The 24,819-nt window shown below is 46.4% G+C and overlaps 1 protein-coding gene across 1 annotated transcript in view; it reads left to right on the top strand.

Annotated features, from left to right (window-relative positions):
- ACO2 (aconitase 2) overlaps window positions 1–24,819 on the top strand; it is a 47,949-nt gene that overhangs the window by 12,202 nt on the left and 10,928 nt on the right. The window contains exons 2-5 of the mRNA XM_006207127.4: window positions 13,294–13,430; window positions 17,602–17,860; window positions 21,134–21,226; window positions 24,574–24,732. Of these exons, the coding sequence (XP_006207189.1) occupies window positions 13,294–13,430; window positions 17,602–17,860; window positions 21,134–21,226; window positions 24,574–24,732 (648 nt within the window). The remainder of the gene's footprint in view (window positions 1–13,293; window positions 13,431–17,601; window positions 17,861–21,133; window positions 21,227–24,573; window positions 24,733–24,819) is intronic.

Consider the following 24,819-nt stretch of genomic DNA (forward strand, 5'->3'; position numbering starts at 1 on the left):
TGTTTCACTTCTCAGATTAAATATTACTACCTTGGAGAAGCCCTGCCCCCAGCCTGGCTTAGGTTCTCCAGCTTTATACTGTTACAGCGTTACAGCCACTTAACTTTTCTTTCATAGCACTTCTCTTACGTAGTTGCTTCCATAGCTTCTCGAGTGATTATTTGGTATCTGTCTTCACCAAACTCTAAGCTCAGCAAGGGCAGGGCCTGTGTCTGTCTTGCTGACCTCATTAATTCAAGCACCACCGCACAAAGTCCGGGGCTGGCTGGCTAAATAATGTGTTTAATGAATCAGTAACACATTCGTTTTAATTAGGGAAGTAGTGTGGTGGCAAAAGCATTGACTTGAGAATTGAGTGACTTGAGCTCTGCTCCAGACTACTGTTAACTAGGTGTGTGTGACCTGGGGCACTCATTTTTTCATCTGTTAAGTGAAAAAAAATTATTTGGTGAGCTGGGGTCACCCTGAGTTCAGACAATATGTGATTCAGGATGAACCATTTAATTAGCAGAGTTCTAGGGGGATGAGACCTTGGATGAGGATCCAGCTGCCTTCTTGACACCTCTGCTTGGGTGTCAGACAGGCAACCTCCCCATCTCACCCCCAAACCTGCTTTTCCTGTTGTCTTCCCTGTTTCAGTTCAGAGCAACTCCATTCTTTCAGTTATTGAGGCCCAGACCTCAGTGATGTTCTTGACTTTTCTCTCATGCTCCTTGGGCACTCTGTCAGCAAATCCTATTGTCAGTACTTTCTGAATATATCCAGACTCCAGCCCACTCACCACCTCCACCACAGTGACTGTGGTCCAAATCACCATCATCTTTCACTAGGCTGGCCTCCTACTGGTTTTCTTGCTTCCTTCTGTTCTCCATACAGCAGCCAGAATGATCCTTGTAAATAAGTCAGATCATGTAATTCCTGTTCAGAATTCTCCATTAGCTTCTCATTGTGCTCAGAGGAAAGTCCACAGTCTTTACCATATTCTGCAAGGTCCTGTACAGTCACATCCCCTGCTGCCTCTTGGTCTTTTACTGCCCTCCTCCTTGTTCATTCTGCTCTGGCCATGCTGGCTTCCTTACTGTTCTCTTTTCCCTATATATTTTAATTAAAAGTTTTTAACCATTTTAAGTGTACAGTTCAGTAGCATCAAGTACATTCACACTGTTCACATTCACATTATGGCACAACCATCACCACTATTTATCTCCAGAACTTTTTCATCTTCCCAAGCTGAGGCTGTACCCATCAGACTCTGACTCCCCATTTCCCTCTCCCCCCAGCTTCTGGCACCCACCGTTCTACTTTTTGTCTTTGAACTGAATTACTCCAGGTACCTCATGTAACTGTAATCATTCAGTATTTGTGCTTTTATGACTGGCTTATTTCACTTAGCATAATGTCTTCAAGGACCATTCATATTGTAGCGTGTGTCAGGATTTTCTAGACTTTTAAAAATCCCTTTTTAAGGCTGACTTGTATTCAACTGTATGTACCACATCCTGTTTATTCATCATCAGTGGACACTTGGGTTGCTTCTGCTTTTCGGCTGTTGAGAATAATGCGGCTGTCATTGTGGGTTTACAGATTTCTTTCCTTGCTGTTCTTTGAACACAGAAGGTACTACCTCACTTTGGAGGACCCTTATACTTTCTGTCTAGAATGCTCTTCCTTCAGATACTTGTAGGTTGGCTTGCACCTTTTGTCAGGTCATTGTTCAGTGTCACCTTCCCACTGAAGCCTTTCTCAATTATCCTATTTTAAATTGCACATCCCCGCACTTCCCTGGCTCCCTCACCTGTTGCTCCTGCTTCACTCTCTCTAAAGACACCAGCTGACTGAGGTTTTACTTGTTTCTATTTGTATGTCTCCCCATCAGTTCCCCCCTAACCTCCCCGAATGTCAGTCCCAAGAGGGCAGGGAATATTGGATCATTTTGTTCGTTGCTGTAGCCCCAGTGCCTAGAACAATGCCTGGCACCCACAGTCACTCAATAGCTATTTGGTGGATGGACAGTTTAATGAATAAACAAATGAGTAAGGGTTGGTGGGAGGAAGGAGGGGAGGCAGAGAATGACACTGAAGGTAGATGCTTTTCACCAGGGTCAACCCTGCTTATCATTTCTTCATTTCTGGCTGCTGCTGAGATTATAAGGGTCAAAGTAAAATCCTAGCTTTCCTTCCTCCATCTGTCTTGTCCAGTCAGTTGTCCAGTTGCCCCTGTCCCTCAAAAACTGTTTTGTTCTGGGAAAGTTTCATGATAGAGGACACCAAAATGCATGCACAGAAGTGAGGGGTCAACATGAGGTTGCAGGTTTTAAATTTTTCTAAGTAGGGACAGCAAAGCAACAACCAAAACCAAATTCAAACAAAAACCCCACCAAATCATCATCTCCTATCACCATCATTTCTTAAAAGAAAGGGCCTTTTTCTGTTTTGCTGTCTGTGACATGAGACAGTTGCTGTGGGTGTCATCAAGGCAGTAGACAAGAAGGCACCTGGAGCTGGCAAGGTCACCAAGTCTGCCCAGAAAGCTCAGAAGGCTAAATGAGTATTATCCCCAATACCTGCCACCCCAGTCTTAATCATTGGTAGAAGAACGGTCTCAGATCCGTTTGTCTCAATTGGCCATTTAAGTTTAATAGTAAAAGACTGGTTAATGATAACAGTGCATCATAAACCTTTCAGAAGGAAAGGAGAATGTTTTGTGGACCATTTGTTTTTTGTGTGTGTGGCAGTTTTAAGTTACTGGTTTTTAAAATTGGTACTTTTTAATGGAAACAACTTGACCAAAAATCTGTCACAGAATTTTGAGACCCATTAAAACAAAGTTTAATGAGAAAAAAAGGGGGGGCCTTTTTAATACCAAAGGTATAGGGAGGAAAGATTCAGAACAGAGAACATGTTTCAAATGTAATAAATTTGACTTAAAAAAAAAAACTTGCTACATGGTCTTTATTTTTCCCATTTTCCTCGTGGATAGTTGTGTGCAGACAGGCACCAAGTGTGTGGGCTGAGGTTTGGGGCCGTCTAGTGCAGTCGGCGGAATGCTGCAAACGCCCAGGATAATTGTCATTCATTGTCTGTTTGGCTTTGATGTTTGTAAGAAATTATTTTAAATTGAGGTATAATTCACATACAACATTGTATTCGTTTCAGGTGTATTACATAATGCAAAGTGATCACCACGGTAAATCTAGTTAACATACATAGTTATGTAACTAATATTTTTAATTGGAGGTTCTCTAAGATAATGTTTCCAAGCTGCATACATTTATTATTGGATCATGAAATTAGTGGGGTCCAACTTCAAAAAAAGATAATATAGAATGCTAAGTGAAAAAAGCCAGACACAAAAGGCCACCTATTGTATGACTTCATTTATACGAAATACCTAGAATGGACAAATCCATAGAAACAGCAAATTAGTGATTGCCAGTGGCTGGGGCAGGGAGAGTGAAAGGAAAAGGAGCAACTGCCTAGTGTGTCCAGGGCTTGCTTTGGGTGATGAAAAGGTTCTGGAACAAGCTAGTGGTGATGGTTGCACAACACTGTGAATGTACTGAATTGTACTTTTAATAGCTACTGTGGTAAATTTTGTGATATGTATTTTACCACAATGAAAATAATAAAAGAACAAAGTATCAGTGTACGTTGCACGTGTCAAGGACTGTTTTTTTAAATATATATTTTATTGAAGTATAGTCAGTTTACAATGTTGTGTCAGTTTCTGGTATACAGCAAGTACTTCAGTCATACGTGAATATACATATGTTTGTTTTCATATTCGTTTTCACCATAAGCTACTATAAGATACTGAATATAGTTTCCTGTGGTATACAGTATAAACTTGTTTATCTATTTTATGTATATCTGTCTGTATCTGCAAATCTTGAACTCCCAATTTATCCCTTCCCACCCCCTTCCCCCTCAAGTACTATTTACTGAAACTTTTGTTTCAGTTACACCCATCACTCTTTCGGTAACTACTGGATCACAACATAAAATGTATTTTGTGCGTATGTGTTTTTAAGTCAGAATTTGAAAGCTCTCAAAGGCTCCTTTTAGCTTGGAACACCCTGTGGCCAGTATTTGGATGTTGCCAGGGCTATTTCTCTGACATGGTTTCACTGGGATGCAACTTGAATAACTTCCTCCTTCCCTGATGACTCTCCACAGATGCCATGTGATTTTCAGCAAATCATTTATTCTCTGGCTTTTGCAAATGTAAGCCAGTGTTTTTATTTGAGCCCAAATGTCATCTTGTTTGAGCCCCCAGAAGGTCTTAGCCTCTTTTTCACTTACCCACTCACATTTCCCTGCCTTCTGTGACCCCTGTGCATACAGCAGCCACTACAACACACTCCCACACTTTTTGTTTTCATGTCCATCTTATCCCACCCTTTTGTGGTCTTGAGGGCAGGGAGAGCAGTGCTGTTCTAGAGTCGGGTGTGGTACAGCTGAGCTTTCCCCAGGTGTGCTTAGCAAATAGGAAGGATACAGTTGTGCAGGAGCAGTGACACTGACCCCACCCCCCAGCAACTGAGCCTGTCAGTTGCTTCCCAGTAGCAGCCTGGTTTATTTACCAAGATGAATTATTTTGTTCACAGACCTTAATTTGAAAAAGTTTGGAAGCCATGTGGAAATAGTTTTTGGCACCTAAGAAGGTGTTCATTGTTTGTTAAACGACAGGGATTAGTCTCCCGATTTTATATGCCATTTTAAAATAGAAAGAGTAAACAGTTTGACCAGTCAGGGGGCTAATAATAACTGAATAGTGTTCTGAATTGGGCGTGCATCCCCTGACACCACGCTGGGTTGCATTTTGTATGCACATACGCTCACCGTCTTTACATGTGTGTAAATAATGGTGAAGGCTGTGGCTACTCTAGAGAGGCCTAAGCTCTGGGGCTCTCCTCCTCGGTGTAGATAAATCTGTTCTGACATTGCTACACTTTCCACTGGGCCTTTGGGGAATAAGTGGTTTCAACCGAGAGGGTGCTTGCTGGGGAGGAATATTTATAGAATCTTTCGAGTTGGGAAGAACTTTGGAGAACATTTAGTCCAGTGGTTCTGAGACATGGCTGTGTTAGTTACCTGATCATCTTTACTGATGCTTAGGCTCCACCTCAGGTGATTCTGATCGAGAGGTCTGGGAGCAGTAGGGCCTTGAAGCTGTTTTTATGAAACCTCCCATGTGATTTTGATGCAGCCAGAACGATCCACTTCTCCCATTTTATAGAAATAGAAAAAAAGGCACAGAAAGGCTAGATTACTTGTACAAGGGTGCATCGTGACCCAGCTTGGAGGCCAGATCTCTGGACTTCCATGTCCTGAATGTTCCTTCTTGGCCTCCACTGCCTCCTGTCACATGGGGACTCTCCCTGTCCACCAAAACGCACACAGGGAAGTGACCCAAGGGGCAGGCACAGAAGCCTTCCAAGCTTGATACTTTCACCCAAAATCGGGATTCAAGGACAAAATGTAGTGATACTAGGAAACTTTGGCTTTCTCTACACCAGCTGAAGTCAGCTTGCTGTCAATCTCTTCATTCACACAGTATCACCTTAATAACAAATTTAAGGAATTATAGGAGAAAATAATTTTCCATCTTAACCCAAACCTTTTGTTACAATGTTAGTGCATTTCCTTCACATATCTAGAATTATTTCTTGAGGATAGATTCTCAGATACGGAGTTACTGGGTCAAAGGTATGGATGTTCCTCTGGGCTTCTTACTGACAAGCTGCTTTATGAAAAGATTGAATTACTTTGCTTTTAATCTGCAGCAAGCAGTCTGTAAGAATCTCTTTGGTTCTGAGCATTTAATGTTTAATTAAAAATTAATATTAGTTACATTCTTTCTAATTACAAGAAGTGTTATAATGAGTCATTTGTAGAAAACTTGGAAAATATAAAAAACTCAAGAAGGAAATTTTAAAAAAAGAAGGAAATTTAAGCCATCACTTGAGCACATGGATTTATTGACACCTTACTTAAAAGATTTTTTTATGATTTTTACACATCAGGAAAAATGGAAAATAGTGCAAAAAATAGCCATATGTTACCATCTAGAGTCAACAGTTGTCAACATTTTGCCTTATTTGCTTCATCTATATTTTATTTTTTTATTTTTCTGGATCATTTCAGAACAGATTAAAGGCATTGTGACACCTCATTCCTAAAAACTTCGACATTCACCTCTTAAAATAAGTCAGTTAGTTATAGACTATAATGTCATTATCTTATCTGAGAAAAATAACAGGGCTTTGCTTATTTCCCAGATCACATTCTTAATTTCCCCACTTTTCCCAAATATGTCGTTGGTAACTATCTCTTTACAAATCAGGATCTCATAAAAAAAGTTACACACTGCATTGATTTTACTTTTTTAGTTTCTCTAAATCTAAAACAGCCCCTCCCCACCCCACTCCCCACACCATTTTCCCCTGTGACATTGACTTTTTGAAGAGATCAGGCCCGTTTCTTGAGGAATGTCCACATTCTGGATGTAACTGATTATTCTTTTATTCCCTGAATTCCCCCTAAACTGGAAGTAAGGTCTCAGAGCTTTCTCAGATTCAGGTTAAACGTTTTTTGATGAGAATTCTTCATAGGTGATGCTGTCCCATCAGGAGGCACGAATGGTGGGCTCACTGTTGGTGATGCCAGGTTTGGTCTCTGGGTTAAGGTGGTGGTAAACGCATCCCTGTAGTGTAAATGTACATTGTTTTTCCTTTCCTTTGTGGTGATAAATCCCTATAAGTTAACCTGCTGAAACAAAGGGTTTGTACATCTTTAAAAACCAGAACACTTTTGGTCGTGTTGTCAAAGTGCCACTAAGTGATCCTGCTACATCTGCTACACTGCATCAGCCTGCTTTTCTGCACTGATTTGCCTTGTTCATTCTTTTTTTTTTTTTCTGATTACAAAAGAAACTCACATGTATCATGCAAATTTAAAAGTTGCAGAAATACTTAGCCTAGAAAGTAAAAGTGCCCATGATTCTAATTTCTAGAGATAATTGCTGTTAACAGTTTAGGCATATCATTTTGCAGAATTACTTAGCCTAGAAAGTAAAAGTGCCCACGATTCTAATTTCTAGAGATAATTGCTGTTAACAGTTTAGGCATATCATTTTGCAGAATTACTTAGCCTAGAAAGTAAAAGTGCCCACGATTCTAATTTCTAGAGATAATTGCTGTTAACAGTTTAGGCATATCATTTTGATTTTTTTAAAAACATATTTACATTTGTTAAATACTGTTATACAGAAATGGGCCTACGCTATAGTACTGTTTTGCTGCTACTTATTTTCACTGAATGTATCGTGAAATTTTTTCCCCTGCCAATAAAGGTAGTTTACTTCTTTTTTAAATTATGGTAAAAAATATATAACACAGAATTTGACATTTTAGCTGTGTTTAACTTCAATTCAGTGGCATTAGTTACATTCACAGTCTTGTGGGACCACCACCGTTATCTTATTCTTTTCAAACAGCTGTGGAATGGCATTCCTTCATGGTTGAACCAGAATTTATTCAAATCAGTGCCCTATTTTTGGACAATTGGTTTGTTCTTTTAAAAACAGTGCTGTAAAGAGCATCCTTGCCAGTCTCAATGCTCATTTATGAGAGTATTTTTATAAGATAGTTTCCTGGAAGAGGGAAAGCTGGTCAAGAGGTACAAATATTTTACATTTTGATAGGTATTGCCTAATTGTCTTTCAGAAATGTTCAACCTGTTTACATTCTAACCAAAAGCATCTGAGACTGGTTAATTATTGATTCATCTTGTTAACTCCTGTCACAGAGTTAACTGAACTTGCTGTGTATTTAATCTTGCTCAAGGTGGGTAGCTATGGCTCAGTGGTAGAGGGCATGCTCAGCATGCACGAGGTCCTGGGTTCAATCCCCAGTACTTCCATTAAAAAATAAATAAAAACCTAATTAATCTTGCTCAGTAAGGAAGAACTGGTTGTTAAAGTAAAAGCAATGTTCATTGATTTAATTAACTGATGTTTATGTAGCGCCTGTTGTGTATCAGACCTGCTCTTCGGCATGGGGAATTTTATCATGAATAAACAGACACAGTTCCTCCCTTAGTGGATTTTACAGACCAGTGGAGAGAGATATCATCTTACAAAGGAATGTCAAGAAATAGTAAATGGGCATATATAATAGGAGGCTCTGCTTGGGCTAGGAGTCCAAGGAGTCCCTGAGAAAGTGAAATTAATTTGGAACTTGAAAGATGAATGGGAATTACCTAGACAAAAGGCACATCGTGGGTGGGGGTGGGCAGAGAACATTCTAAGCAGACAAAACAGTATGTGCAAATGCCCAGTGGAAGATCCCTTTAGCTTTTGTACTGGCTAAGGACGTTCAGCATGTTTGGTGCCCTGGAAAAAAGTAAATTCTGAATTATTCAGAAACCAAATAGATGAGATCCCACTGCCAGGACCCCATAAGCAGAAGGGGTTTCAGAGGGGTGGGAGGCTTTCCAAGGCAAATTCTAATAAATTGCAGGTAGTCTGAAGGAGAGACAGAAGAGATGCACCTGCAGACCTCAGCTTAGATTTTTAGAATGTCTTGGCCAAAGTTGGAAGGAGGGCAAGTAACTAAGGAGAAATACTACAGCAGCTGGAATACATCAGAAGGGGTCAGGAATGTCAAGGATCCAGATGAGCTAAGACTTCTGAAAAATGCTTATCAACCAAGAGCTGTGTTTGCAGTAAGCAAAATAAGAAGAGGCATGCCTTTTCTGCCAGATTCTAGAAAAGGAACACAACTTCATTACATCTAATTTTGTGTGTTGGCTCCATGAAGGAAAATAAGATATTGAGTACATATTATATGAACAGGCTCTGTGCGAAGCACTTAAAGTACATTATTTCATTTGATATTAACATTATGAAGTTTATCTCCATTTTCTCTTTGGGGAAGTTGAGGCTTGGGGAGGCTAAGTAACTTGTTTAGGGCTATAGCAGGTTAGTTGTGTTACTGGGTTGGGCAGTCTGGCTACAGGTCTTTGGGCTGAACCATCACATCATGCTGCCTTCAAATGGGAAAGGATGTAAGAGGGTCACAGAATCCAGGGGAATTGGCTCTTCTGAGAAAGAGACAGGCCTGCACTTGTGTCCTGGATTTGGTCTTTACCACGTGGAAGACTTCTGCTTACTTAACCTCTCTGATCTTCAGTTCCCACGTCTGTTGGGAGTAATGATTACCTTGCACCGTTACAGGAATTCAAAATTAGGCACAGAGCAAGTGCATAGTAAGTAATGGCTGTTTTAATTTTTATTCCAAGAGGGTGACACCCAAAGCCTAGTCTTCATTTTACATGTGAGATATATGTGGTCTATGAATGAGTGATACATGTTGTCCTTGCCCTAGAATTCAGTTTTTGGGGTAAGCATGTTAGTGTGGTCAGCCTCTTCAGAGTTATATGTGACATTTCGTGCACTTTAAACCTCTCATAGTTCTGCTCTGAAGCAGGCAGCAGGCTGAGATTTCACTCTTTGCAAGTGTGAAGAACTGAAAGCTGGAGGAACAGAGAGAATTGTTCAAGGTCTCATGGCCAAGCTAACGTCTTTTTACATCTTTGTTGGGATTAGTTGATTAGTGAAATGGGGAGTGAGCATTGATTTCTGTGGGGTGTTTGGCAGGTCAGTCAGGCCATCCCTGACAATGAAACAGAAGTGATGTCTTAGTGACATTTCAGTCTGGTGGTTATTGTTGTGGCTTAAAGACCTGGACCCGGAGAGTGTTGCTAAATAGGCCACTTTTGGCCTGACCAAATGTCCACCCTGGGGAGCCTGTCCTGGGAAGGCTCACAATTGTACTGAGACTTGGATGAATAGCCCGAGAATCGTGCTTACTGTGTGTGTGGCTGACACACACTGGAAGGGCCAGCCTGTCAGGGCCTGGGGTGACTGACCAGGACCCCTGTAGACCGTAGGTGGCTGGAGGTGGACAGAAACTGACACTGAAATTAAATCAAGATTAAGATAGTGCTCTGCATAGAAAACCAAGTCCACAAGTACAGTGTGGCTTGAGAGCATTCTATGAGGAAGTTGGCTGTTAAGGTGTGAGAATGTCTGGAGGTGGCGTGTGTGTCAGCAGTGAGGTGGGCTGTCGTGGCTTAGCAAAGGAGGTGGCAGTCCCTTTGCCCTCTGGGCTATCGCAGAGTTTAGGAAGATGCCATGTGAAGGATAGTTGAAAAACTTGGGGCTGCCCTTGGCCTAGAGAAGACATTTAGAGAGGGCTGTCTTCAAATAGTTGAGGGACCCCTACCCTCAACTGAGTCATTGACCTGGATAGGGTTTAGGATTATGTATTTTTAACAGACTCAGGAGACTGTTGCATCTGAGGGCTGGGAACCAGTGTCCTGAGGAAGAGAGATTGGGCAGACCCCTGACTGAAAAGCCGACTGTGCAAGGAAACAGAGTTTAGCTGAATGTGAGAAAGAATAGCTTGAAATTTTTCAGAAGTGGGCACGTGGAATGATGAACTCCTGGCATAGAGAGGGGTCCAAATTTTGAAATATATAAATTTTTTTTTAGAAAAAGTGATTTCATGAACATTCAGGTTGTTCAGGCTTCCCAAAAATTCTCTTTCCATCTTTATTAATGTATAAATCTGAGCCATCCCATGTGGAAACTTAACTATAAATTAATTAAAATTGAATAGCATTAAATATTCCACTCCTCAGTCACTCAGCACACTTCGAGTGCTCCATAGCCACATGTGGCTGGTGGCTGCTGTATTGGACAGTGAGGATCGAGAATATGTCCGTCGTTGCAGGAAGTCCTCCTGATGGTGCTGGCTGTTGTGAACAGATGTTTTCACAGAGTTGGGAAGCAGAGCAGTATCATGATTAGGGACTGAGCTTGTAGACAGTTCATTTGTTATTAACACTGGAGCTTATCTCCATTTGGAGGGGAGGCTAAGGGGGAGGGCCTGGGGCAATAGCAGAAAGTGGGTGAGTCAGGCTGGATTTTGGTCACTCCACGTGAGCCTCAATTTCCTCCCTTGGAAAATAAGCTAATCATAGGAGCCACCCCACTGGGTGTCTATGGGGATTGAACGGATGTGACGCATGCAGAGTGCTTAGCACCGTGCTCGCTTCGTACTAGGCACTAATAAGTATTCTTCTCTTATCCGAAAGTTGTATTCTATATAAGCATTATTTTGTCCTTTTTTTTTCCCCAGTCAGCATTATACTTAAATCTGTTTTTAAGAGTTGATATGTGCCCGTAGATTGCTTAATTTTCCCCTTGCCGTTGGGAATTCGGTGCTTCGCCTTTTGTCTGCACTGTAATTATGATCGCAGTCATTTGTGTTACCTGCTGGGCCAGACACTAGGTGTTGTTAGACTCATTTTTATTTCTAAGGAAACTGAGGCTTAGGGCAGTTAATTTACATAAAGTGAAGATCTATGTATAGATATCGGAAGGATGTCAAAGATATTTGATAAATGAAAAAAGCAAGTTGCAGAACAACTTGCATAGCTTCTCATTTGTGTGAAAAATACAGAGGGGGCTGAGTATGTGCACAGGGGTAATAACAGAAGCTGTGCCAGTGCTTCATGTCGTCTGCTAATCCTTGCAGCAGCTCTGTGCGGAAATGAGTATTTAGGGTGGATTGTCCTGGGTGACTCAGGTAGTAAGTGGGTGGCCTGCCAGATTCAAGCCCGGGTCTCCCCACTCCATCGCTGTGCACTGGGCCCCCCGCTGCAGCAGGAGCAGCGGTGGGAGTGCCTGCAGTCGCAGTGCCCCACGTTCCTCTCCATGCAGGCCGTTGCAGGGCCTGTGGTTGGTGGATTGTTCACCCCTGCCCAGCAAGGCAGATAGTGAGGATCCCTTGGTGGATTTTGAGGTGGAGGGCAGGTGGATCTGAAGTCTGCATTGGGAGGTCACTCCTGCTGTGGTGGGTGGTGGTTGAGGGTGCTAGTTTCTAATGGGGTCTGTTCTCCTCACTGTGTGACCTGAATAGGGAGTGGCAGCTGTGCACTGGTGTTGGTTCAGATGCCGAGGTTGGCAGGATTTAGATTTAAATGTCCAGGTGACATATATATAGAAGAGAGCCTGGGGCAGTGGCTTTGCCTTTTCCCTTGCCCAAGGGTAAGACCTCCTAGCAGAGAACACTACTGTTCTTTCCCTCTGTCACTTCTTTGGGTTCATTTATTCTTCCCTGGTCACAGTGTACCTGGTGAAGGTTGTCATCCATAGTTTAAAATTAACAGACCCCATCATAACAGTCATTTATCTGTTGCTGTATAACAGATTGTTGCTGCCAAACTTAGAGGCTAAAACAACAATCAACATTTCTCGCTCATGGTTCCTGATGGCCAGGAATATGGGAATGTGTTGGTGGAGTGGTTCTGGCTCAGAGTCACTCAGGAAGCTGCAGTCCAGATTGTTGGCCAGGGCTTGGACTATGGCTGGAGCACTTGCTTGTAAGATGGTGTGCTTACACACCTAGCAAGGTTGTACTGGTTTGGGGCAAGAGGCCTTAGGTCTCTCTAGGTGGGCCTCTCTCAGGACTGATTAAATGTTTTAACAGCAGTAGTGGCTGTCTTCCCCCCGAGCAATTAAAGGAAGAGAGAGCCAGGCAGAAGCTATCCTTTTTATGACCTAGTCTCAGGGGTCCCCTAGCATCACTGAGCCACGTTCTGTCCACTAGAAGGAAGTCAGTAAGTCCACTGCACATTCAAGGAGAGCAGGATTAGGCACCACCTTTTGAAGGGATGAAGAAACATCCAGAGCACATGTACCAGGTTTTCCTCATTAATTTTTTTACCTATTCAGCTGGTATTTATTAAATCTCTAATATGTGCCAAGTAGTCCAGATACAGATAAATAAGACAAGTAAAACTTTATTCCAAGGCTCAAGGAACTTGCCGTACAGGTAGAGTAGCAGCTGCCATGTGGGTAGTGCTTTATAGCTTAGCAAGGACGTCTGTACGTGTTCTCACTTAACCTTCCCAGTAACTGGGATCCCTGTAGCTGGTTGTATCCCCGCTACCCATCTTTTCTTTATGGGGGATTTTCTTAAGTGGACAGAACTTGACTTTGATCCCAGCAAATCTGACTGTAAATCCCTTGCACTTTCTACAGGCTGTGTTTTTTGTGGCTACTGTATCATCCCTGGGCCTCAGGTGAGGAAACTGAGGCTGCAGTCACTGAATGGCTCTTAACACTTTAATTCCTTGCTTTTTTCACCACGCTGTGCCGTCCCTCAGGGGTGGACCGCCCTAAATTCTCCACTGACAGTTGTTGTTGTCTTTCTTCTTACAGAAAGCCCTGGGTGTGCGGCAGTACCATGTGGCCTCAGTCCTGTGCCAACGGGCCAAGGTGGCCATGAGCCACTTTGAGCCCAATGAATACATTCGCTATGACTTGCTAGAGAAGAACATTAACATTGTCCGCAAACGGTAAGGCTGCAGTATGAGCCGTGGAGACTGGGAAAATGGTGCTGCCGGTGCTGCCGTTGCTGCCAGTGCTGCCTGCCCCTTTCGGGCAGTGTAGGCTGCGCTTGGCGAAGGATGTTTGTTGGTGGTGGTGGAATCAAGGCATTTAGGGTATAGTGATCCCTGCAGAGGAGGGGTGTTCCAGATCAGTGGTGGACCTTCTGCCCTCTCTGGCAGGAAAAAATCTGTTATCAAGAAGCCTGGAGATGTGGGACATAGGAAATGTCTCAGGCACTCTTTGGTCCTGTGGCCTGAACCTTTTCCAGGAAGATGACTAACCCTAGGCAAGTCCTCTGGCATCTGCCAGGCCCAGTGGCTTCAGAAATATTTTCCTCTTTGGTGCATAAGCCCAGGGGAGAGCTCAGGTTGAGACCCAGAAGGAAACCTCAGGTGGGATCTTGAGCATATCTTTTTTCTGGGCCTCTCTTTGCTCATTTGGTAAAACGTCCGCCACCCTTGCACTGCTGTCCTGCGTGCCAGGTTCTGGGCTAGATGCTGGCACAGGTGGGATGAATAAGACACCACAGAGGGATGAGGAGTGGGGGCTGGTAGTTCATACCAACCAGCCCTGCTCCTGGAACTTGAATGACTGTAGACAGAGCTCTGTGCCTGCCCATCTGATCACGTGACCCTGGGAGCTCTAGAACAAGTGTGAGTTCACAGTAGACCCATTTACAGCTGGGAACAGGCTCAGGTGGACAGCAGGTTGCCCAGGGCCACAGTGAGTGAGTGATGGGACCTTGTCTCTGGGCCCTCGTCCAGTGCTCTGGCCACTGGCCCACACTTCTCTCTGTTGCCACTTTGCGTCCTCTTTACTGGTGTCTTCACTCAGCTGTAAGGGTAGGGGACTATCTCAGTCTTCACCTCCAGCAGCCTCCAGCATGGCATCACCTAGTTATAGTGAGGACCTCTTAATGTGCATTGAGGATGTTCATCTGATGCAGGTGGTCTAGGCCTTACTACTCAAAATGTGGCCTGTGGGTTTGATCGCTGTCATCAACAAGCAGCATGGGGAGCTTGTTAGAAATGCAGAGCCTCAGGCCCCACCCAGGCCCATGGAGTCAGAATCTGCAGTGTAACAGGAGCCCCAGGTGGCTGAAGTGCCCACCAGTACGTGAGAAGCACTGGCCAGTTTCCCAGCTGGTCCTAATGTGTAGTGAGGGTTGAGACCACTGTCCCCATCACTGTAGGACCTTGTACAGATAGTTTTCCCCCATAAAACACTGTTTTATTTATTCTTAGAATTCTCAGATCATAGCTCAGTGGAAAAATGATGAATATTTTTTTAGTCTACAAAACACTTCCACCTGGCTCTTCATGCTTGGAAGGAGAATTGACATACAAGTTTGCTTTGAGATAACTTGACAAATGAGTATTAGTCACCATTTTGTCTTTGCTATAAAAAATTAATTTAAAAAACCTTCCCTTTAACGTAATTCTTTTTGGTTTTAATTTTTATCTATAAAATTAACCTTCCCCTAAAAGTTTTCCTTTGCCTTTTTATTCCAACCTTGCATTAACTAGAAAAGTCCAATCAATAACTTTTCAGCATTTTCCAAATTAGTACAGACTAGAGTTGTTCCATTTTCATTATTGTCATAGAGGAGTGGTTCTCATCAGGGGAGGACTGAGGGGTTGATTTTTTGTCCCCCAGGGGAATTTAGCAATGTCTGGAGACGTTGTTGGTTGTCGTAACCTGGGGTTGGGTGGTAGTTTAGTGTTGTCTATTGGGTAGAGGCCAAGAATGCTGTCAGACATCCTGCAGTGCAGAAGACAGCCCCCTCAGTAGGGAATCATCTGGCCCAAACCGTCAGCGGTGCCACGGTTGAGAAATCCTTCTGTAGAAAAAGAAAGCAGAAGTGAGGCTATACTAAAAAGATACTAGTGAATTAAAACAGATGTACCAGTGTTTTAGAAGAGCGGGGGACATGTGTCCTTCACCCTGTGACTGTGACGGAAGAGGCCTGATTCTGTTCCTGGGAACTGGGTCTTTGTCATCCAGTGAAGTGGGGGGATGGGGGACATGGAGGGCCCATTTTGTCGTTTTCCTCAGTTAATCCTCAAGGAAACGTGATGATGAACTTGTCCTGAGGCGTTTGTCATTGTCAGGCTTTTTAATGCAAATTCAGATATTTGCTGTCTAGGTCTTTGGTTTTTAAAGCCTTGCTATTTTTCGGCTCCCCTGGGACCCAGGAGGAGGGCCTGTGCTCTGTGCAGTGAATCACTGTGCCCAACCAGCCTGGAGACGCTGCTGCAAAAGGGGGCCAGGCTTGCACTGTTTTTATTCAAGGTTCTCATGACAGCAGAACTGTAGAGTTTTTCAGACTTGCCATTTGCTCTGCTGTTGCCCACAGAGCCAGCACCCTAAGGAACACTTGCTCTCAAGGGGTCAGGTAAACTTGGAAGTGAGGGGCTAGAACCCAGGCTGGCGGAAGGAAGTGTCTCTGCTTTCCCCGCAGAGTCATATTGGTAATAGTAATAACGGTAATGATAATAATTGAACACTTACTGCAGACTGGGCCGTCTGAGTTTCCAGATGATGCTGAGAGACATACAGGGCAGGGAAAGAGCCTGAGCAGTGGAGCCACACTGCCTTCTCCTTGTATCCTAGCTCTGCCACTTGCTAGCCCGTGACCAGGGTGGGTTGCTTCACCTTACCCTACTTTAGTTGGCTCATCTGTGTTGTGAGGGTAAAATAAGTTATATACATGAGTGCTCGGAGAAATGCTGAACTTAAAGTCAGTGCTGTGATAAACCTGTAGTACAGAAAGTGTATCAGTGGTTACGTGGGAGTGGGGACAGGAGGGAGGGGTTAAAAAGGGGAATGAGGAGACTGTTGGGGGCGATGGATGTGTTCATTATCCATCTATGGTGATGATTTGACCAGTGTATACATACGTCAAAACTTCCCGAATTGTTGACTTTAAATATGTGCAGTTATTACACACGATAATTATACCTCAGTAAAGCTGTTTAAAAGCAATTAAGTGCTGTATAAGTGCTGTCTGTTCTCTATTCCAGTCCCAGCCCTAGACTAGATTAGACTAGAGATGGATTGGTGAGGGCTCTGAGAAGGGCAGTGGCTTATCTGGTTACAGCGGGTTTAGTAATAGGGTCAGATCTAAACCCAGAACATCTGACTCCTATTCCATTGGCTTGTTGAGTGTGAATGGATCTCCGCCTCTTCCCTGGAGGCCTCAGGTTTGGCCTAAGCTTTGAGAATGGTGGAAGGCAGAGTGTGGGGTCTGGATAGAATGCATGCTGAGTGAGGGGGCGGCAGCAGAGAGTCAGAAGGGAGAGCCTCAAGGTTGGGGGGTTGAGAGTTGGCCTGCACCAAGCTCAGTCTGCAACGGGGAGCTGTGACGAGGAGGCAGTGGAGTCCTGGCAGGGCCTGCATCCTCCCAGGGTCTGGCTTGGACTGCCATCTTGGCCCTGATGAGGACAGGAAGGGAGGGAAACGGTCTAGGAACAGGGTCCCATGAGAGGCCAGAGGCAGTTTCTGTTCTTGAGAGTTGACAGCCACACTCGTCTTAATGGGATGAGAGCAAGTGGGACAAACTGGTAAGGCTTGAGCGTATTAAAATAAGGAGGCCTCCAACACCTGAGGTGGAGGGTTGTGAGCAGAGGGCGGGGAAGACTGGGTGGGGGGATCCTGGTGCAGATTCTCTGTGTCTTAGTGGGGCTGACTGCTTGGGGACATGGCCATGGACAGAGAGAAGTAGCGGATCCAGGATGAGACTCTGGCTGTTAGAGACTGAGTCTCTAACATCCCTCTGCTGAGTCTCCATTACCTCTTGTCATTTTATTAAATGACAAGGATACAGTAAGGATTAACTGACAAGATACACATGTAATAAGTGCTTATCAGATGATAGCAATTAATATTCTGGAAAAGCAAATATCCTTAAAAAAAAAAAAGGCCTGTTACTTCTGTGGTGTTGCCATTCATCAAGTGATTTTGGACCTAGTGAGTGCTGGGCGCTGTGCCGTGTGCGGGCGGTGCCGCAGTGAGCAGGACTAGGCCGTCTCCCCTCCCTGTCCAACAACAGGGTTGCCGTGTGTAGAGAGGGAATGGCCGTGGGTGGACGGAGGATTGTGCAGCCAGTACCAGGCAGGCCCTGCCTTTTCCCACCAGATTGAACCGGCCTCTGACCCTCTCAGAGAAGATTGTGTATGGACACCTGGATGACCCGGCCAACCAGGAGATCGAGCGGGGCAAGACATACCTGCGGCTGCGGCCAGACCGCGTAGCCATGCAGGATGCCACGGCCCAGATGGCCATGCTGCAGTTCATCAGCAGCGGACTGCCCAAGGTGGCCGTGCCATCCACCATCCACTGTGACCATCTGATCGAGGCCCAGCTCGGGGGTGAGAAAGACCTGCGTCGGGCCAAGGTGAGCTGAAGTGGGGTGGGGGATGGAGGAGGCCAGTGGGACATGAGATGAGAGGCGCAGCCCTTGAATTAGGGCATTGCCCCGAATTCTAATGGGCTCTTTGGTTTAGTCTTTTTTTCCCTCTCTCTCTTTTCTTTTCCCCCCCTTTTCCCCCTCTCTTCTAACTCTGAAAATACCATTTGTTCACTGTGAACATGTTAGAAAATACTGAGAAAGCCTAAAGAAAACAAAAATCATCCTTAATTTTACCACACTAAAGATATCTTTTCTGGTCCTTTTTCTGTCATGTAACACTGTTTTGTTAGAGAAGTGATGCAGATATCAGGTTCTGATACATACTGCCAGTTGCTCTGGAGAGGGGACTGTAAAGTTCCCTTTCTGCCAGCATCACATGTGCACTCACTTGTGTGCTCTCCTGACCCCTGAGGACCCTGTCGGCGGGTAGGTGGGTGGTGTCGCTGTTGGTAAATTTGAAGCGTCCGAGGCATGTGCAGTCAAGTCCCACACCTGGCGCGGGGCAAGGTTAGGGCCAGACCCCTATCCCTGCTCCCACTCAGTGCCCTCTCTGACTGCTTAACCTCCTTTGTGGGTTTTCCTCTTCTGTGGGTTTTGCTTAATGAGGTAGAAGGGGCCGGATGCCACACTGAAGTTTTTTCCTTTAATTCTCTTCACCCTTTCTTATGAAGCTAAATTCCTGCTCCTGCCTCCAGGCCCTGTTTGTGGTACCTTTGTGTGTGCCTACTCTTGGCAGCAGCAGGCCTCTCCCAGCTCTGGGCCTCCACCCTCTCCACCCCCCAGCAGTGGAAGCGGGCACTGCTCTTGGGGGGCCTTTGGCAGGGGCTGAATGCTGGCAGGGCTGTGGGCCGGCCGGGCACAGAGCAGGGCATGCAATTGAAAGCGCTTTGACTCCCAGGGTCAGCCCAGCTCAGAGAGCCTCTCGGACCCATGGGAAATGCTCAGGGCAGCTTTCCCATTCAAGTCCCTACTTCCCACCCTAGCCTGCTCGTTTGTGTCCTGGTGACACAGTGGCTCCACTCAGCTGAAGGAGCCCAGCCTGCTGGCCGGTGGTCTCCACGTTGGCAGCAGTCGTGCTGGGAGCTGGTAGCATTACATGGGCTCCTGTGGTGCTGGAAACTGGGTCCTCTTGAGCCCTAAGGCTGAATGACTGTCCACACAAGGGCCACTGCCTTCTCTGTCTAGTCCTCCCCTTACTTTATGGATTTAAAGTCTACCTTCTGGAGATGAGATTCACAGAATCATAGGATTTTAGAGCTCATTCCCTCATTTATTTAACAAATGTTTATTGAGCGTTAATTGTTTGGCAGACACTGTGCTAGTTGCCTGGGATTCAGTGTGACACGACAGACGGGGGCTCTGCCTCCATGGGTCTCAGCATCTAGTAGGGAGATAGAAGCTAAACGATCACACAGATTGGTAACTGCCAACTTGTAAATATATATATTATGAAGGGAGAGTGTAGGACTCTGGAAGTATAAGAAAGTTGTCTAATTTAGACTTTGGAGGGGAAGGACAGACTCTGTGAGGATGTGACATGTAAGCTGAGACCTGAGAGATAAGTTAATGTTAACTGGAGGAAGGACATTCTAGACAGATCAGAGTACACAAAGGCCTTGGTGCCTTTGTGGAGTTGGAAGGCTTGTGAGGCTGTGGCTGTGAGGTGGGTGGGGCAGGCACAGGCAGGGCCTTGAGGACTGTGGGTGCCATCCTAGGAGTCGCTGAAGGGTGTGACAGGAGAGGGATGTGGCCAGATATACATTTGTTTGTAAAGGATCCCTCTGGTTGGAGCTCAGAGAGGCAGAGTGACCTGTCCAGGGTCACACAGACAACCAGAGAGGTATCTAGGCTGAGCTCAGGTCGAGGCTCTGCTACATCGCTCTGTGGCTGCCTCGCTGCCTCTTACCCCCAGATGCATAGACACACAACCACCTCCCTCCTGCCCTCGGTATCAGTTTTATAAGTGACTGATTTGTCCATGAGAAAACCAATATATTAATTATTCATCAAAAAGACTGCCCTGGGGACCCAGGTTCTTTGTCTGCCATTCCTTCACTTGGGGGAACCACGTGGGCTCTCAGAAGGATGCAGGGTTGGTCTGGAGTTTAAATGAAGAGGGTTGCATGGTTTTAAGGGTATTTTATTAAGGACCCAGTGGAGCCCACAGTGAGTCCCTCCTCTGCCTCGGAGCGCGGCTTTCCCGTGCCCAGAGGCTGGCAGGTCTCATGTCCTAGGGCCTCCTCTGGGACTCTGCAGTCCTCTGTGGTCCCAGCCCTGTTGCCTCTGAGGTCTCACCTGTCCGGGGACATGCCGTGTCTTCCAGATAAACTCTGGCTTCGTGTCCATGTGCTGAGAAGCCTTCCCTTCCCCCTGAGGATGCTGCCCTTGAATGATAAGCAGAATCGGTACCACCCTGTTGTGTTGTTTTATTGAATCGTATGTTTCAGAATATGATTATTCGGAACAGTCTCATTTGGGGCCCATCAAACGTATTACTAAGTGTTGAGCACCTACAACGTGCCAGACAGTGGTCGAGATGTTCTGAGATACAGTCTCCATAAGGGAGGTAGCTCTGTTTTTATTAGAATTTGGCTCTCTGCTCTGTGGTTGGACAGACCTAGTTTCAAACACGGACTCCTCTGTTTGACCCTGGAGTCTGCAGTAGGTTTCTGTTTTTGTACCTGTAAAATGGGCTTGATGACAGTATCTCCCTCCCTCGTGGGATGGGCTGTGAGGGTGTTTACACGGTGCTGTTTTTGTAGCGCGCCCTCAGTAAATGTCAGCCAGGATTACAGATGAGGCTCCAATGAAGAAGCAGCACCCAGCATGAGGCATTGTGGGACTGGCTTGTCCCCCTCCCCCACCGTGTCCCAGTTAGTCCCCTGGTGGCATGCCCCCTCACTGCTGGCCTTGGCTGAGGACTTGAGTGCCAGAGGGACCCTTGGAGATGATGTAGCCCAGGTCCTTCTACAAATAAGGAAACTGAGACCCAGAACAGGGAAGGGATTTGTTCTGGATCCACTCCCTGGCCAGGTGTCACAGAACTGGGCTCTGTCTCTGCTCCTTGTCTTTCTCTTGGGCCTGCCAGCTAAGGCTGTGGGCCACCATCCAAACCTTTTGGAATGATTTGTAGAAGGCCTCCAGGAGAGGCCTGTCTTCAGAGCACCAGCATTTCAGAGTCACAGGGGTGGGGCTGTGGAGGGAGGAGGGCATGAGCGGACTGTGTTACTAATGCTGATTATTGATTTGTCTCAATAGGAGATAAACCAGGAAGTGTATAATTTCCTGGCAACGGCAGGTGCGAAGTACGGCGTGGGCTTCTGGAGGCCTGGCTCTGGAATCATTCACCAGGTAAAGCAGGGCCTGGCCTGCCTTTGAGGGTAGGCAGGGGGCCGGCTGCCCTCAGGGAGCCGGAGAGCTCTTCCAGGCCTGCGGGAGCAGGGGACTTGGGCGGGCGGGGGAATTGGATGACATCTCCATCAGCCCTTTGGCTCCTCCTCCTTCGTTTTGAAATTAATTTTCATTGTGTCAGATTATACATTCTCAGTCTCTGTGTGAGAAATTAAAACAGTCCCTACTGACCATCTCAGTAACCAGCATTTTAAGATTGACATGTTTCATCCTACACCTTCTTCTAAGCATTATGGTATTGCTTTTTGTTTTGCCTTTTTCCACAAGCATTATACCTTGTTGCACGGATAGCTGACATTTGATGGGCACGTACCATGTGCCAGGCACCAGACTTGGCACTTAGCAGATACTACCTTACTCCTTGCTCACCACAACCTTGTGAGGTTGGGGGTTTTATTGTCCACACCTGACAGATGAGGATGCTGAGGCGCAGAGAAGTTAATCTCCTTGCCCAGGGGCACCCAACTGGCCAAGTGTGGAGCCAGGATTTGCATCCAGCAGCCTGGCCCCAGAGCCAGCCCTCCGCACCACTGTGCTGCTTTGCGGCTTCTTGTTATACCAAGAGCTCTTCCCCACTCAGTGCACAGAGTGCTTCTCAGAGTCTTTGGCCCCATGATGATATACTGTAGGATGGAGGTACCAAAGGTGACTGCTTTGGTTTGTGGAGTACGCACTGCTTTGTGTCCACTTGCCATCCATCCTGTGTGTGAAACCTGTCTCTGTACCTTTCCAAGGTGACCTTTCTCCCCACCTCCATCCCAAGTCTCACTTCCAGGCCTTCCTTCAAGATGAGCTGAGTCAGGCTGTAATCCGATCCTGCATGGGCTCCCTGCACTGCCGCACTCTGAAACCAAAGCCCACAGATCACTGCTGTGCCCTTTTCAAACCATCGCCCTTGCCAGGAAGAGGACCCCTGGGAATGGCAGGTCACATCGGCCTGCAGGAGCTAGAAAGCCTCTGAGTGGGAGGGCTAGGTTGTAGGTGGACCCAACCTTGGCCTCTTGTCATCAAGGGGACCACAATCCAAGTGTCCCCCATTCCACCTCCATACAAATGCCCGGGCCTCTTTGGCAGCTTCTGGGCCAGAGTTTAGGGCAGTGAGTAATGGCAGTTCACATCTGCCACTGGCTAAGTGTATGTGCAGCCTGATGTATTAGTTCCTTTAAAAAGAAAGTTCCCAGGGAGCGTGTGATCTCTGCAGCTCTCCTCTCCTCTCCTCTCCCTCTCAGTGTTAGGCAGCTTTAATCCGCCGTGTCCAAATCAAACTTTAGTCCCTTTCCCTCCGCCTCAAATGCCCTGGTAGATCTTCCTCCTCCACAGCTCTGCTTTCTGGTTGCCTCTGTGAAGCCCCTGGCCCTCCCCAGTGCCCAGCATTGGGGGTCTCCTGTGTGGTCCTCTGTGAGACCCTTCACATTGTGACCACAGTGTGTGCTGAGTGCTTTCCTCACCGGACCGTGTGCTCTCTGGGGACAGGGACTGTGGCTTCTTTATTCCTCTCCAGCTCTGGGCCCAGGGCCAGTTCAGCACAGAATAGGTCCTTAGTGTATGCATGTTGTGCAGATTGATGGCTGAATTTCCAGTTTTACGTTCTAGATGTTAGTCCAGGCTAAAATACACTTCTCCCCTGCCGACCACTGAGGTCACTGTCACAACTAGCTTCATTGTGACGCTTTCTGCAGTCCTCGGGTCTCCGCTGACTGCTGCCTTTTGGACGTGGACCACACTCATGGTCTACACCGTGTGGCTACACTGAATGCTCTGTCTGGTCTTCGTGGATCAGACTTTTACAATCTTGGGGAGCTTTAGAGCTGTTTTTTTTTTTGAGAGTTATGTTTTATTTGGCAGGAGGACTCGAGCAGGATGAGAGCCTGTCAGATCACGCTGAGGGACTGCTCCCTAGAGATTATTTCAAATTGTTTTATATGGCTGAGGTGAGAAGGGCCAGAGAAATGAAACAGTTAAACAGTGTTTTCTTTTGTTAAGGATTTTCTCTGTGTTGGCCTGTTCTCGCCAGCTGCCTCGCTCCTGGGGAAGGAGCAGGTCTTTTAACCTTCTGTATTCCCTCGATGTGAGACCCCTCAAGCCTTGCTGAGTCTGCTGGCTGCCCAGCCGAAGGCAGAGTCCCTGGGGGTTCTGTGACAATCCAGGGAGTCTGCGCACTGTTCATGCAGTCCTGCCAGTTTGTAGAGCCTTTCACGTCTCTGATCCCATTTGTCCTTCCCAACATCCATGTGTGTGTGTTGGGGCATAATTCCATCTGACAGCAACCGAAGCTCAGATGAATGATCTTGCTGCAAAATAGTAAATAAAAATAATTCCTCTGCCAGGCATTACTGTTATAGCTTGATGTACATGTGCCCATTGAGTCCTTCAGTGAGGGGAGCAGTATTGTCGGCTACTTTTTTTTAATGGGAAGACAGGCTTGGAGAGTGAATAACTTGCCTGGGGGCCCACAGCTTAGTAGGTGGTGGGGCCAGAGCTCAGACCTAGGCACGGTTACTGTCGGCCGGGGCTTCCTAGAGCAGTCCTGCAGCCTCACAGTGTCTGGCACCTCGGGTGCCAGGTTGGTAGACAGGCCGGTGCTGGGATAGCTGCTCCTGTAGCCTCATCAAATTTTGGGGGGAAATGCTCCTTCCCAGCTAGGAGGAGAGCCTCAAGAAAGGGAACGCTGTGAACTAGGAGTGGTGACGAGGCCAGTCAGCATCTTCCTTGAACAAATCGCTTCTCTTCTCAGAGACACCAGCACCGTCTGTGCTTTTTAGTGCAGCAGGGGAAAAACTCACGGCCTGTGCCCTCACTGGGTCTCAGTGCTTCCTTGCAGGTGCTGGAGCCAGGCTGTGAAAAATGTCTGCCCTGTTGAGAAAACAGATAAGCACACTTCACGCGTCCACCAACCACGTGAGGTAGGGAGTGTTGTCAGGAGCACCTTTCAGTGGTCAGCGCTCGTCCCCGGGCCTGTCATAGGACACATTGTTGTTTCATCTGGTTCTTGCCACGATCCTGGGGACAAGATGGTGTGGCCATTCCTATTGCTGAGCTAACAGACAAGGAAGCCAAGGTTCAGGGAGGCACCTACAGCCCAAGTCACACAGTCAGGGACTGCCAGCGCTGTTCGTGAGCCCAGGCCACCTGTCTCCACTCTGCACTGCAGAGGCCCCTTCCTGGAGGAGTGCCTAGGCGTGGCCCAGTGGCCTAGTGTCAGCAGGGCAGTTTTGCAAACCTCTTCGGGGCCCTACCATCATTCTCTGTGAGGACTTTAAAGCTTAAGCTCTTGGATTCTTTTTCAGATCATTCTGGAAAACTACTCATACCCTGGAGTTCTTCTGATTGGCACTGATTCCCACACCCCCAATGGCGGTGGCCTGGGGGGCATCTGCATTGGAGTCGGGGGTGCTGATGCAGTGGATGTCATGGCTGGGATCCCCTGGGAGCTGAAATGCCCCAAGGTGAGGGGTGGGGAACAGTGCCTTTCAGGTGGCAGCAGAGGGGCGGTTGGTGGGATTGAATTGGGAGATGAGAGACCCAACAGGGCT

This window comes from Vicugna pacos, chromosome 12 (assembly GCF_048564905.1).
Source record: "Vicugna pacos chromosome 12, VicPac4, whole genome shotgun sequence".
NCBI classification, from domain to species: Eukaryota; Metazoa; Chordata; class Mammalia; order Artiodactyla; family Camelidae; genus Vicugna; species Vicugna pacos.